This window comes from Dromiciops gliroides, chromosome 5, assembly GCF_019393635.1.
Source record: "Dromiciops gliroides isolate mDroGli1 chromosome 5, mDroGli1.pri, whole genome shotgun sequence".
Taxonomy (NCBI): Eukaryota; Metazoa; Chordata; class Mammalia; order Microbiotheria; family Microbiotheriidae; genus Dromiciops; species Dromiciops gliroides.
The window spans coordinates 110,626,413-110,642,088 of record NC_057865.1 but is presented as its reverse complement, the minus strand read 5'-3'; the positions used below and the strand labels follow the sequence as shown (position 1 = coordinate 110,642,088).

The 15,676-nt window shown below is 35.7% G+C and overlaps 1 protein-coding gene across 1 annotated transcript in view; it reads right to left on the bottom strand.

The window, feature by feature from the left end:
* The window catches only part of CNOT4 (CCR4-NOT transcription complex subunit 4), a 183,177-nt gene that overhangs the window by 68,053 nt on the left and 99,448 nt on the right, over window positions 1-15,676 (bottom strand). The window contains 6 exon segments of the mRNA XM_043967561.1: window positions 2,184-2,308; window positions 4,523-4,552; window positions 4,554-4,649; window positions 5,427-5,528; window positions 6,553-6,639; window positions 9,458-9,655. Of these exon segments, the coding sequence (XP_043823496.1) occupies window positions 2,184-2,308; window positions 4,523-4,552; window positions 4,554-4,649; window positions 5,427-5,528; window positions 6,553-6,639; window positions 9,458-9,655 (638 nt within the window).

Sequence of the window (15,676 nt, the reverse complement as noted above, 5' to 3'; positions counted from 1 at the left end):
TTTGGGAAAAGGGTAGTCAATAATAGTGATGCCCTCCCCCAAAAGGGTCGTTATAAATATTTTATACATTGCACAGAAGAGAACAGAAGGAAGTTCAGAAGGAAGCACAGACAAGCAGGACAGTTTTGAAAGTAACGTGTGGAATTTATTATATATATATATATTTTTTTTTTTAAAGCAAGCTGTATGAAATGGAGATTCATGGTTTCATATACAATCCTCTTTTCATGTTCTGCTGTCTATACTGAAATGCTCTTTGGGGGGTGTTTAAATTCAGAATAAAAAAATAAAATTATTTTTTTTTTAAAAATCTAATGGCAGATTGTCACAGTGGGGCTCCCACACAGATGATATCCCTGATTCCTAACTTAGATAATTCATAGCAGGAACAATCAGCAGCAGCTGGATCACAGGATCAGGGCAGCAGTGAAGAGAGGCACATCATGAAGCTGCGGTGATATTTCCCTGTCCTGATATGATCACAGGTTGGGCCAGAAGTAGATGTCATTTAGAAGCAGCATCAAGGAAGAAAGTGCTACAGAAGAAAATCCATTTTGTCAGTCTTACTGACAATTGTGACAGCATTCACTCACCTGATTCCCGGTTTTTTATTATTCAAAGTATTTTTAAGCTTATCACTAGTCAATAGTTAATTACCAATCTACAAAGCTATATTTCCATATGTAAGAAATATGTACACAAATTATAAGCTACAAATATATAATTTAAATTAAAATGTAATTACAAAGTTATGCAAAAATCTAATGCAAAGAGAGATGCTCATATAAGTTATAAGGAAACATCTATGGGAGAGGGGAACCTTTTTTGTAGTAATTTCATCCTTGTCCTAAGTGCTGCAGGTTGCAATATTCATTTTTTTAAAGTGATAATACATGTTTGATCTATTTTTAAAATAGGGTAGGGAAGGAAAAGAGGAAGGTGAAAAGGAGGAAAAAGTCAAAGGGAGAAAAATATATCCATCCAGCTTATTATTCTTGAACTTATTTTTATTCATGTCTGATGTAAACATAAATTTCTCTTAATTACAATGTAATATGTATGTTCTGCCCTGAGATCTATAATACATAGCAACATGAGGTTGATACTATTGCATTAACCTTTAATATCCAAGATAATAACTTAACAATTATTTCATAATCTAACTTTAAAGTACAAGAAAAGTATTTTGATAACCCATATGTTGGTCAAAGATATATCTGAACAAAGGCATCCGTGTACTAATATATACTTAGCAATAAAGCTATTTCAGAGTTGGACAATGAAATGTCAACAGTTTTAACTCTGGTGATATGTATTAAAAAAAAACCTCAGTATCCTTGAATTACAAGAAATTCTGCTTATTTAAAATGAAGACTAACAGAATTTTGAAGTGCTATACCTACTAAAACAGAAAACAGACCTGGCTACTTAAACTTAAGGTACTGCAGGCTAAAGAACAACCCAAAGAAAGGTCTTATGGATTAATACTATTTCCTGATAGTCTAAAGCCTGATATACAGTGGTAGGCACCAAAATAAAATGAATTTCATCCAATTCATAGTAAATTCTACTGGTCTGTATGAACACTGAAGTTAAACAAAGCCACCTCGAACCCTGTGATAAAAAACAATATTTTCCCTAAGGCAAATGAGATTCTGGAATACAAGAGCTCCTTATCTATGGGGAGTAAGTTCTACAGATTCCATTTTCATACTTACGTATATGTGTGTATCTGTATACACAGAGATATACACATATGGCAAGTAGAAAACTGTGTGACATATATATATATATATAAACTATCTATAGATCCAGAAATATATTTATCACAGTTTTCCACTTTCTCTCTTAAAGTTCAGTTTTTTCCACAGAGATTTCAATTGTTGTGATTAGATAAAGCATAAAGCCTCAATTAGGTGTTAATTATATTCTGAACACCTGCCAAACTTCCTTTTAATAGAGAGTGCAATACTGCACAACAGCCAGTGGGGGGGGGGGTTGGCTGTAGTGGCAGGATGTAGTAAGACCATCACACATTTGAAACTGCCAATCCTAAATCAGCAAATCAGGAAGATTTCTTGAACAGTTAAGGAATTCTGCATGGAAAGGACAAATGTTAGGCCTGTCACAAAGTGCTGTGGCTTAAAAAGCAAAAAATAAAAATCAGGTACTTAGGCATATACCTCTGCAGTGGTGTCACTTTGTTCTTATTCTTGTCAACGGAACCCGTAGATAGCTGAAGAAAATTGGGGTTTAATTTATATAATTCTTGAAGTAGCTTCTGTTCATACTCTTGGTGTTTACCCGCCTGGTGGAAAAAGAAAATAAAACTGCAATGGCATTCATATATTAGCCACTATGAAATACTCCATCTCTCCCCTGGAAGCTTAAAGATACCAATGATACAAAATGAAAAGCATTCTTCTAACCAAAGATAAACTGACAAACTTTCTAGATTAAAGCAATTTCTCTATTAAATTTACATGGTATATGGCAAAAAGGTAGAACAAAAAAATATTAATTTGCTTGGAAATCATTCAATATGTAGAAAATAACTAACACTTAGGAAACAAAAATCTAAGCATTTCTTAATCCAAGTTCTTTAAGGTAAGAATAAAATGTATTCTCTGACATTTTCCCCCAGATATTTAAAGAGCATTATTTAGCATCAAGACAGTGCAAAATGAAGTAAAATTTCATCAAATAGCGTTTCATCCTCTCGTCTGCCCTGTCTCAGTCACCAAGTCACAAATAAAAATAATTTTAATTCAGTTGCAGATAACATGATTAAATTCTCCAAGAAAGAACAAAATTTGGGAGTAATAGAGGGAGGTATAGAACACAAGGAGAAGGGGAAATATACAGAGAATTTAACTCAGATAATTACAAACAAATAGTAAACATTTATAGTACTCATTTTACTATTTGTATACACAGCCTGACTAGAAATATAGATTATTTTAAATATTTTGATCAAAAATGATTACTGGGGGGCAGCTAGGTGGCGCAGTGGATAAAGCACTGGCCCTGGATTCAGGAGTATCTGAGTTCAAATCTGGCCTCAGACACTTGACACTTACTAGCTGTGTGACCCTGGGCAAGTCACTTAACCCCCATTACCCCACAAAAACAAAAACAAAAAACTGATTACTGCTTACATTTGTTCAGCTTGATAATGGGATCTTCTAATAAATAGCTGAGCAAAAACTAAGGAAAGGTAATGCCATTTTACTCGAGTATAATTACATACTTTTTGCAATATCATTCTCTGTTATGAGGCCCATTAACTCACACATTTGTACTTTCCATTCACATTTTCTTAACTATTCTATTTAGAATGAAATACTGCATTTCCTATCATCAGATACAGAAAAGGCTCTTAAATATTACAATATACAATATTAAATTATCATATAACTATCATATTGTATATTAAGGAAATATTTTAACAAGAAAAACACAGGTAAAGAAAGTTCTGATGAACTAAGACTGCCTCTACAGCATTCAGCATTTCTAGAGGTACAAGCTCTAAAAAGTTTAAAAGCTTTGAAAATTCCCCATTTACAAGGAAAATTATTTCATACATTTCCTTTAGATGGTTATTGAAAACTGGTTATCAAAAGACCTGAACAGGGATAGCCCATATAATACGTGGTAAATCTCATTACTACAAGGGAGTGACCAGATTAAGTTGTTTTCAAAAAATGCTTCAAATAAGCAAATTAGCTGAAGTCATTTGGTATACTTATGATGCAAAATCTAACTGAGTAGGTCTTCTTTAGATGACACCCAAGAAAATTTTGCCCAGAACTCATTTTAATATTGCTTCTAGATCCTAAAGACAATATAACATGGATTGTACTGTATTTTTTTATACAGGAATGTTTAAACTATAGCAATTCCAAAGTCAAAGAAGGCAAACTTTTCCCAATGAAAATGAGCAATGTGCTCTTCATTCTAATCAGACTTGCTCTAGGTTGACGTGAAGAATGAAAGGTAGCAAGGAATGCCCCCCACCTTCTAAAAGAGAAGTATTCCTGCCAAAGTCCACAGCCACAAATCTGAAGTCCTCATCTACAATAGGGAAGTACAGCATTATATTGTGGTATAATCCTCATGTAATATGATGTCTTTTCAACATTTTCACTTCTAAAGAATATTTATACTATAAATTGGAAAGGAAACAGGAGAGGAGGAAAGTGAAAGAACATAGGACATTAAGCATTCAATTCACTTTTTCATAGGATACTAATGCAATGAACACTTGAAGGAGAGAGCATAACTCTCTAAAATATCATCATTTCCCTATTTTGATGGGATATATTTTCTAGGACACCATGTAAAAAAACACAGATAAGAAAAAACCCAAGGAATGTGCATGACATCCTATTTAGATTACATTTGTTGATAACGTTACTTTTTCTTTTATAAGCTCTCCACTTTTGAAGGCAATCATTTAACAAAAAAGAAAAACTAATTGTTGCTCTCTCTGCAAAGCTGGCAATTCATACTGCTTTACTACCTGCATTTCCTCTTTTGTGAAGCTAGCTGCCTTCATCCCCCAATTCATGTAGATACATGCAGTCAGGTTTTGGACACTGCATATTCTTTAGGAAGTAACTGCAGTATTTTGTTGTACCTAGAGAAGCCTGCCGGAAAAAAAGAAGAAAAATTTTGAAGATAACAAAAATATTACTTTGCCTTCAAGAAGGACAACAATACAATTTAAGAAACATATGCCGATATATGATATTTCAGAAAACACTCCGTAAGAAATCTGGTTTGAGAGAGAACTGATAGACTCTGAGTGCAAATTAATATAAATCTCAGTTTTTCCTTTTTTTTTTTCCTGAAACATGGCTAATGTGGAAAGGTTTTTCAGGATTTCACATGTGTAACTGGTATACTGCTTGCCCTTACAGTGGACCAGGGCAAAGGGTAGCAGGGAATGAGAGAATGTGAAACTCAAAATTGAAAAAGAAAAGAATGTTTAAAATAAATAATTTGGGGGGCAGCTAGGTGGTGCAGTGGATAGAGCACCGGCCCCTGGATTCAGGAGGACCTGAGTTCAAAATCCGTCTCAAACACTTAACACTTACTAGCTGTGTGACCCTTGGCAAGTCACTTAACCCCAACTGCCTCACCCACATAAATAAATAAATAAATAGATGAATGAATAAATAAATGAATAAATAAATAAATGATGATGATAATAATAATTTGGGGTAGAGTTCTAGTTTATATTTATTCTAACAAGAAAATTCCTGTAGAAATTGGCAAATGCCTAAGTAGATTTACCTTGTCAGGCACCAAGATTAATTAATTACAACAGACATGCTGCCTTGAAACTTGATATATAAAATCTGTCCAGTAATAATGTATGTTTTGGCCCAAAAAAATAGGTCATCAAAAAGAAATTATATTACCTTAAGTGTTCTGCCATCTACTACTACATTGTTGACACACTGTATGGCTCTGAGAGCATCTTCTGACCGGATATAGGTGACGTAAGCACTGGCACTTGGACCCTAAAGTGAAAACATCCCATCCCACTGTCATAAAACTAAATCAAGACAATAACAAAAAGTTTCTATTACAATGATGATAAAGAATTTAAAACAATGTTATCTGAAAAAATTCAATAATGAATGTGATTTTTCAGCCAAAAGAAAGCTAAGAGCCAATTTTTGAAAGCAATCCTTAGGGTCAGAAACTTTTAACTCTTAGCAATCTAGTTCAAACCGTTTAATTTTACAAATTAGTAACCTGAAGCCTTGAAAAATTAAAAAGCCTAAGGCCACAGAGGGAAGCAAAGTTAGAATCTGAACCTAGAGCTTTCAGCTCCAAAGCTAGTACTGTTTTCCTCTCCATTATATTACCTCTTCTGTTTAATGTAATATGCCTACCTTTAACTAGACTATGATCTATATAGGAATCTGATCTGGAAAAATTTTAATTCAGGTCACAGGTCTTGATTGTTGAGTTTTAAATAAAATTTTCAACATAGTAAAAACTCTTATGACATATCCAACTTTACATAAACTTTGACTGTAATTTTCAACCTTCTCTCTTCCCATATAACCACATAAAATAAAAACGGGTAAGGCATAGTCTTACCTTAGAGATGAAAATTAAGGTTACCTGCCCTAATACCAATACTATTAAATGATTTTATTAAATTTTCAATGTTTGAAGACTGTGTGCCATTTGGAAGTATTTCTAAATTTATTTCAATAAAAAGACTGAATTCCCATCTCTAAATCTTTTTCTCATTATCCTGGCTGTTAGTCAATAGAACAAGAAATCCTACGGGGTGGGTCCCATTATAGGTACAATTCCTATTTCCTCCAGTACACCAATAGAGAGTGCTATTCAACTAACATCCCTTAGCCAAAAGATCCATTCATTCCCAAACTATAATCAAAGAGAAATAAATTTTAATAATGAACTACCTCCTTTTGAAAATACAATGACTAATAGCCCATGTTAAATCAAGGCTTGGGGGGAAAAAAAAGAAAAAGAAACAATGTAAAGATCCCTTAAATTAGTTACCTGTGAGCCTGCATATGATGTGCTATTATTGATGACAACTTTATGTATTTTACCAAACTTTCCAAAATATTCTGGTCGTTTTAAAACCTATAAGAGAAAAAAATATAACAGTGCCCGTTCTTCAGAAATTTCATCCTTACAAAAAAAGGAATAAAAATAAAAATAAACATCTAATTTTCTCCACTTAAAAGTAAAACTTAACACACTACAAAAGTTTAAACCAAACACTGTCAAATCCAAATTACAAGTTTATCAATTATGCAAAGTAATTATTATAAAAAATCACATGGAGAAATTGCTGTTGCCAAGGGAGGGTGGCCTTAAAAGGAGATTACTTGAGCTTTGTTTTTTATTTTAATCTTTGCCAAGAATCATTGGTAAAGAAATCAAGTACTAACTATCTGGTAAGAATAATGGAAATCTCAGGACAAGAGGCATCCAGCAAGTTAAACTGATCTATTGAGGGTAATGCATTCACCTTATATCCTGCTCTTTCTCAAAAGAACAATGTAGTATACTGAAGGTGGTGTCATAAGACTAGCCACATTTCTATTCATGCTTTATTTTATTCCTTGGGCATCTCGTCAATAGCTATCTTACTGTAACACAAACACACACACACCACACACTCTATTAAACAGCCTTTGCTTAATGCTCTCCAGAAAGAAGAACAAACTACCTCCAGAGCAATCCATTCTATTTTTGGATAGTTTCTGTTAGGAATTTTTTCCTTCTAGAGAGCCTAAATCTGTCTGTGGCAAGAACAACAAATCTTTAACTTCTTCAATGCCTTCATAATGTATTATTTTTATACTTACCAAACCCATCTTATGTATATATGGGTATGATTTTGCTTTCTTAGAATTTGGTAATCCAAGTGCTATCAAACACTCCAAGGACTATAAATGAAATAATGTTTGATATAGTGCATATTGCAAATGTATACACAGCTATATGAATAATAAGGCTCTTTAATCCCTTGCTAGGATCTTTATATACAGGGAGTTTATTACCTCTAACCTATGGAATCTGAGTTACCATTTCACATGGAAAATCCCAAAGGAAAATATGTACCTCTGTAAAGTGTCTGATTCCTCCCTTAGGAACAATATAAGGTCATTCTCCTATCATTTGTATCCCATTGTTGTTTTCACACCTAAAAGCAACTGAAAAGATCTCCCCTCTTTTTGGACTAACTTCATAGGTAGTATGTCATTCTGGGCCCAAAGGGCCTAACAGCCTCTGGCATCCCAAATAAAAACATACATTACTCTCCTGTTAGCTAACTGGGGGGGACATTCCACTTTCATTCTCTCATCTCCCTCAACTAAGTACTTTACCCAAAGATCCCAAAGCACAAATCTAGGAGCAACAATCACATCTTGCACTACCAAAACACCATCCTAGATTTGCAAAAAGAGGTTAGAGCATCGCTACATACTTTTCCTAATAAAAAAAGAAAGAGTGGGGAGCTATCTTTGGAGTTGCCCTACTACTACCTCAATTCAGAAATGGATTTAAAGAACTGCAGCAATCTACACCCATCTCTAGCCTTCCTGAGGCCTCAACTGGACATTGAAAACGTCCTTAAATCATTTTTAAAATAACTTATATCGTATACAAATTAATTTTCTGTTTTTCTCTCCAGATTGATGCAAATTTACCACACTGATAATCACTCATTTGAAGAACTATTTGTTATCAAATTAAGGAACTAAAATGGATAGAAACTGATCAAATATTCTCATTTTTAATGTCATCAACTGACATGCTGTAGTATAAGAAGCCCTAATCCCCTGTGTCTCTACACAGTTATATGGTCCCATTTCTGCGGAACAAATTGAATCTTTCTGCCCTATGATTGTCCCTTAAATCTTCTCTACTTCAAGCTGAACATTAGTCCCTTTAGTCAATCCTTGATCTGGAAAGGGTTTGAATCCCGTCACCATAACTTTCCCCTGGATGCTCTTCAGCTTATTAATATCCTTCCTAAAACATGGTGTTCAAATCAATACAATCATTTGACTAGGACAGCGTACAGAAGGCTAACTTTTACCTTCATGGTCCTCCAATTTCAAGGTGCTACAGGATTTTTTTCTTTTTTAACAACAGTAAGAATAGCAGCTAGCATTTATTTACTACATGCCAGGCACTGTGTTAAGCAGTTTACAATTATTATCTCATTTGATTCTCAGAACAACCCTGGGATAGGGACTTTTATTATCCCCATTTTACAGATGAGGAAACTAAGGCACATAGAGTTTAAAGGGCTTGCCCAATACCACACAGCTAGTAAATGTCTGAGACCACATCTGAACTCAGGTCTTCCTCTAGGCCCCAGCACTATACCCACTGCCCCACCGGTGAGGTTAAAAGAACTAAGCAAACTATACCAAGGGAAGAAGGGAAGGGTGCTAAAGGTTCTTTCTCAGGACTTTATCCTTATCAGTAATATAAGGAAGCAACAACAAGGATAATTCTACTAGGAATCTTTTTTCTTCATCTACTTTTTATCTTCCCCACCATGAACAGGTAGAGGATAAAATTAAAAAGAATGTTGATCTGAGATCCATTCAATATTGAAAAGCTACAACTTATAAGTAGGTTCATAACTGAAATGCTGCTGTTAATTAGCATATTAATTCTGGCTACAGAAAAATGAGGCAGAGAATAGGAGCATGGGTGGAAGGTGTTACTATATTATACTTTTCTCTAAAAGGTGGTTATGGGGAAACATGGATTCTTCATGATTTAATCAGTTTCTCTACGAATTAGGATGGTTTACCTGTTCACTAAATAAATATCTAAACAACTATGGGCATTTCTGGGTTGTGTAGGACTGGGTGTTACACTTCCATGAATAAGAAATGAGTCTTTGGTGGGGAAAGGCCTATAAATTGCTTACCTCTGGGTCTGCTAAACGCTGGGAGAGTCCTACCACAAAAACGAGGTTCTTTTGTACAACACGTACACTGGCCAAGTGTTTGCGATTCTCTGATATCTTCTGTTTCCTTTCATTCTGCTTCTGTTTTTTCTCGTTCTTTATCCTTTGCAGTTCTTCCTGGGAGAGTGGTTTATACACTGCTGGGTCCTCTGGATATGGCTTTAATCATGATGCAAATATGGTGGTTAACACAAATACAACTTGGAACAGGAATAAAGTTAAAGGAGCCAATATGTTTACTTAATTTTTTTAAAAAACTATTTCTGAAGCTCACTAGACAAACAGCACTTTTAACTTATCCATCAGAAAAACCCACCTCTGTTATTCTCAGGCAATTTCCTTTAAAGCAAAAAAAGTTTAAAACAAATAGCAACCAAATCTTTTTAATTTGCAAGACTGCATTGTAACAGCTTTTAAGGACATTAAGAACAGAATTACAGGAGCCCTATTTAAATACTTAAACAGATTTATATACTATGTGTTTGATCACCAGCATGATTAAAAAGAAGTAAAGTTTTCAATTCATACTTCTAATGGTAGGTGGGGCTAGCAATGGCCAGCAGGTTGGCTAGCTTGCCATTAGTTTTATGACCTTGGGCAAGTCATTTAAGTTGTCTAGACATTGGTTCCTTCAACTCTAAAAGGAGGCGTCTGGACTAGATGATAAGTTAAGCTCCTTTCAGCTCTAATGGAAAAGTAGATAAATAAAAGCATTTCCTAAGTACCACTACCTGTAAGGCACTCAGCTAGGTGCTATGGATACAAAAATGAGTCCCTCTACTGAGAGTATACATATTCAAATTAAAGAGAAGGTATGTACAAAATAAAACAGATTGGGCTTGATGTAAGGTAAGACAGAAGTAAGCCGATAGATAGAAGTCCCAAGAAGAAGAGATGAAACGGGAGGACATTCCAGGCATGGTGAAACACGCTATGGAAAGGCATGGATATGAGATGGTGCAATAATCTTATACAGGGAATATCAAGTAGGCCAGTTTGGCAACAAATTCAGTCAATAAACATTCATTAATCCCTTACAAGCAGTCCCTGTGCTGAATACAGATTAAAGAGGGATGGCAAAAATAAAGGTATAAAATAATAAAGGGGATGAGAAAGAGTGCTAAGTCAAGGATAACACATGGGGTTGCAAGCCTAAGTAGATGGGAAAGATGGTGCTATCCTAGACAGTAAGAGGAAGTTTAGAAGGGGCAAGAATGAGAGGGGGAGGAAGACAAATCAGTTCAGTTTTGGATATGGTCAAGTTTAAAATGTCTGCTAGACATCTAGTTAAAGATGTCCAACAGGTAGCTGGAGATGTAAAATCAAAGGTCAGCAGAGGACTAATGTCTCTGCTAGATAAGGAGATATGAAAATCATCAGCATAGAGATAATAATTAAATCCATGGCAGCTAAAGAGATCACTAAGGGAAATAATACAGATAGAGGAAAGAAGAGGTCCCAAGACAGAACCCTACTGGATACCCATGGTTAGTGGGTGTGACCTAGATAAAGATCCAGACAAGAAGGTTGAGCAAGTTTGGTGAAATAGGTAGAAAAGAACCAGGAAAGTAACAATAAGAAACCTAGAGATAAGCTAATATCAAGGAGAAGAGGGTGTCTGACAGTGTCAAAAGCTGCAGAGAGAACAAGAAGGATGAAGATTAGGTCAGAAGCCTGAGGTAGAAAACAGAGTGCATGTGGGAGAGGAGTCCTGTAAAATCAATCGGTTTAAGCCAGGTTGTAAAGAGCCTTAAATGTCAACAAAAATGGTGGTATCCTATCCTAGACAGAGAATCACTGGAGCTTCCTGAGGGGGTGGGAAGTGGGGGTGAGGAGGTGAACACGGTCAGATCCATGCTTTAGCAATATCAATTTGACAGCTGTGTTGAGGACAGATTAAAGAAAGTAGAGATCAGAAATAGAAGACCAATTAGGAAGATATTGCAATAGTCTAGAAGACAACAGTCTAGAGTGGGGTGAGGTATAGAGAGAAGGTGATGGACTCAATCAATGTTGAAGGGTGGGCACTGACAGGATTTAGGATTACGGTTATAAATTAGCTGACAATGAAGAGTCAAGCAAGACTCCAAGATTAAGAACCTAAGTGACATGGGGCAGCTAGGTGGCACAGTGGATAGAGCACTGGCCCTGGAGTCAGGAAGACCTGAGTTCAAATCCGACCTCAGACACTTAACACCTACTAGCTGTGTGACCTGGGCAAGTCACTTAACCTCAATTGCCTCACCATCCCCCCAAAAAAAACCCCTAAGTGATGAGATAAATAGTAGTACTTGAAAAAGAAACAGGGAAGTTGGAGTTTGAAATGCTTCCAGGGAGAGATGTGTAAGAGCAAACCACACATGCAAGACTAGAACTCAAGATAGATATGGAATAGTGGATACATAGATTTGGTAGTTACCAGCATAGAAAGAATAACTGAATCCATGGGACCTGAGATCACCAAGAAAAAGTATAAAGAGACAAAATGAGAAGGACCAGAACCAAGTATGTGCTTTTGCCCATGAAAACAGGGGGCCAGATACAGACAATGGTAATATAAAGGAGGCCAAAAATTAGTAGTCAGGTCCAAAAGAGCCACAACAAAGCTGGGGCACAAAAAACCCAAGGAGGAAAGAATATCCAGAAGGAGGCAAACAAGTGACATGCCCCAAGTGACATGCCCAGGGTCACAGAGCTAGTAAGTGTCAAGTGTCTGAGTCCAGATTTGAACTCAGGTTCTCCTGAATCCAGGGCCAGTGCTTTATCCACTGCACCACTTAGCTGCCCCCTGTACATTTCTTTTTGCTCCTCTTCCACGGGATATATTAATCAAACTTGTCTTTCCCTTACCCCTTTCTCCTATCATTCTTTTCCATTTTAACCACTTGCCTGCTCTTTTGTAGAATTACTTTCACTTTCTTGCAGAGTCTACTCAAGTCTATCAAAAACTGAGCTGTTTCAGAAACTCAGCAAAATTCTTAATCCAACAAAAGTTATTTTTAAAAGCATAAATTCTTCCCATTTTCTAAATTGGTCTAAGTTTTCTAGTCCAATGGTCCTCCTTAGTATGCTCCTGGAAAGAGCCCAAAGCAGCCCCTAGAGTGGGAGGCATGTAAATCAGGTTGCTTAGGTAACTGGCATAACCTCTGCAAAATTCTAAAGGGTCACACCCAGCAGTTGAGCTGCTCGTAGTATTTATTGTTTTTTGCTGCTTCTGAAAAGCACTACTATTCTGAAACAAAATCTCTTTATTTTAAAACCTTGTTACAACTTATTATAAACACAACAATAAAACCAAAACAAATGGTACCTTTGCATTAAGGAAGCCAAGTGTTAGGATTCTACCACAACAGGGTGAACAATTACATGTGTTCTCATTAAATGGTACGCCATTTTAAGTCAACAACAATTCTAAATTCTAAATTAAGTCCCAGTGGCAACCTACATATAATACAAGCATTTAAAAATTACTGACAAAGGATGCTGAGATTTAAAGATACCATCAATAGGTAGAAGTTAACAAAGTCCTAAGAGTTACATGTATGGCCAAGAGATTTAAATGCAGGAGAAAAGTTCTTACTGTGTAAGGGGCACTGGACAAAAAAGGGGAAGATGGTTCTAGAGTTAGTAAAGTACTAACTAACAAGGATATAAAGGGTTAGAAAGAAAAAAATTAATTACTATGATGAAACTACAAGTACCGGCTGAAATAGTGCTTCTGGGCAGCTAGGTGGAACAGTGGATAAAGCACCAGCCCTGGATTCAGGAGGACCTGAGTTCAAATCCGGTCTCAGACACTTGACACTTACTAGCTGTGTGACCCTGGGTAAGTCACTTAACCCTCACTGCCCCCCCCAAAGAGTGCTTCTGATGTACTATAAAAACCAATGCATTAGCATAAAACTGTTTACCATCTGAACCCCAAAATGAAATGTGGTAGACTGTCAGATGCAAATATTTATCTTGTTATTTTCTACTTAACTGTTTTTCTTTATTATGAGGAGGGGTTCAATTGTGGGGAGTGAGAGGACAAGGTAGAGATAGCTTGTAAATTACTATACCAAAAGCTTTCAGCTTAGTATTTCCCTTTTTCCTTTCTTCTTTTTTTGGGGGGAGGAGTGGGGGTGGGGCAATTAGGGTTAAGTGACTTGCCCAAGGTCACACAGCTAGTAAATGTCAAGTGTCTGAATCTGGATTTGAACTCAGGTCCTCCTGAACCCAGTTCCAGTGCAGCCTTTCCAGCTAAATATTTTCTATGAAAACCCCTTTGGTTTGGGACAGCTAGGTGGGGTAGTGGATAGAGCACTGGCCCTGGATTCAGGAGAACCTAAGTTCAAATACAGCCTGACACTTGACACTTACTAGCTGTGTGACCCTGGGCAAGTCATTTAACCCTCACTGCCCCTGCAAAATAAAACAAAAGAAAGAAAGAAAGAAAACCCCCTTTGGTTTGATAATGGGAGGAAAAGGAAAAATATTTCTCTTCACAGAAATATACACATTATGGTTAATTTAGTTAGGACACATTTGTTTCAAAAAGCCAGGAGACATGGGTATATCTGAAAGATGTGATAAAATACATATCATTACTTAGTTGTTTAAAACTATACTGCAGAAGAGTGCTGGAAATAGACTCAAGGAGAACTTATTTCAAATCCCACCTCAGATACTATGTGACCCTAGGACAGTCATTTAACCTCTATTAGCCCAGTTCCTTCATTTGTAAAATGAGGATAACAGCATTTACCTTCCAGGGTTGTTTCTGAGGATCAAGTGAGATAACAGAAGCATTCTATAAATGCTAGATTTTGATTTTTAAAGAGAACAAGAATCACAAACATTAACTTCCTAATGCGAATGTCAGATACCATATCAGTTTTTGAAGTGAGTTATTTGCCAAAGACCATATAAATATAAAAGCTTAATGCAGAATCTAATTTTTATTGGTCCTAAAGAAGCAAAAAAGACCAAAAAACAACAACTTTTTTAAAAAGAAATACAATCTAGATGCTTCCTTCTTCATTTCCCTTTATTTTCCCAAAGACATTAGGTCAAAACAGTATACTAGAAAGAAACTTATTGTCACTGTTCTATATACTTAGACCAGGTAAAAGAATAACAAGCTACATAAAACTGCACTAAATATAAGGAGCTATAGGGTAGACTATATAGGGCAATTGACTGGGATTCAGACCCTGGATACGTGGCTAAATAAACTTGGGACAAGATATTTAATCCCCTCAGTATTTCCATTTGTAAAAATGAAGGAGTTTGACTAGGTGATTTTTTAAGGGGCTTTCTACCTCTAGAGTTCTAAATATCAGCAATAAAGTATACACTATTCTTCTCCTTGCCCAAAATTAGACCTTATTCAAGAACCTGGCACATTCTTCTATAATTTAAGGCAGAAAATCAGATGATACAATTCATAAATAAGTCTGGGATGGGTACATTGTTATGCCAATAAAAACAAAATTAATTGTATTATATTAGTCTGAATTAGATACTATATAGCAAGAGCTATTGGTGCAATAGAAGTTGCCAAATATCCTATATATGTAACAAAACATTCATTGCTGCACTTTCTGAGGTAGTAAAGAATCGGAAAGAAAATGTGCATTCACTGGCTGGGAAAATGATGAACAAAAATGTGGCATTTAAATATAACAGAATATTACTGTGACATAAGAAATAACAAATATAAGAAATTTAAAGAAACATGGGAAGCCCTGTATGAAGTGATATACAGTCAAGTTGAAGAGCAAAATATGCCCAAAGATGATTATAATGCAAATAAAAAGAGCCCTAAAATGAAGCCAACCTCTGAATAACTGTAATGATGCCCCCTCACCCTCACCCCTGGAGACTAGAAAAGAAAATTAGCTCCCTTCTCTTGGCAAATATTATGGGGTGGGAAGAGTAGAAGGGAGACATTTCTAGGAAAGAAAACTTACTTTACCAGTTGTTTCTACTTCTTAACTATTTTTCATTATTAAAAGAATTTGCAGTGATTTGCAGGGGAGAGAATGCTATTCATAAATTAATAATATAAAAACAAAAGGCATAAAGCTTTTTAAGAGTTGCTAAACAGAGTATGAAATCTAAGCATCTGACAAAAACCTAAATTTAAAATGTTGACAAAAATCAAATTATTGAACTTTCTCCTTTTCAACAGAGTAA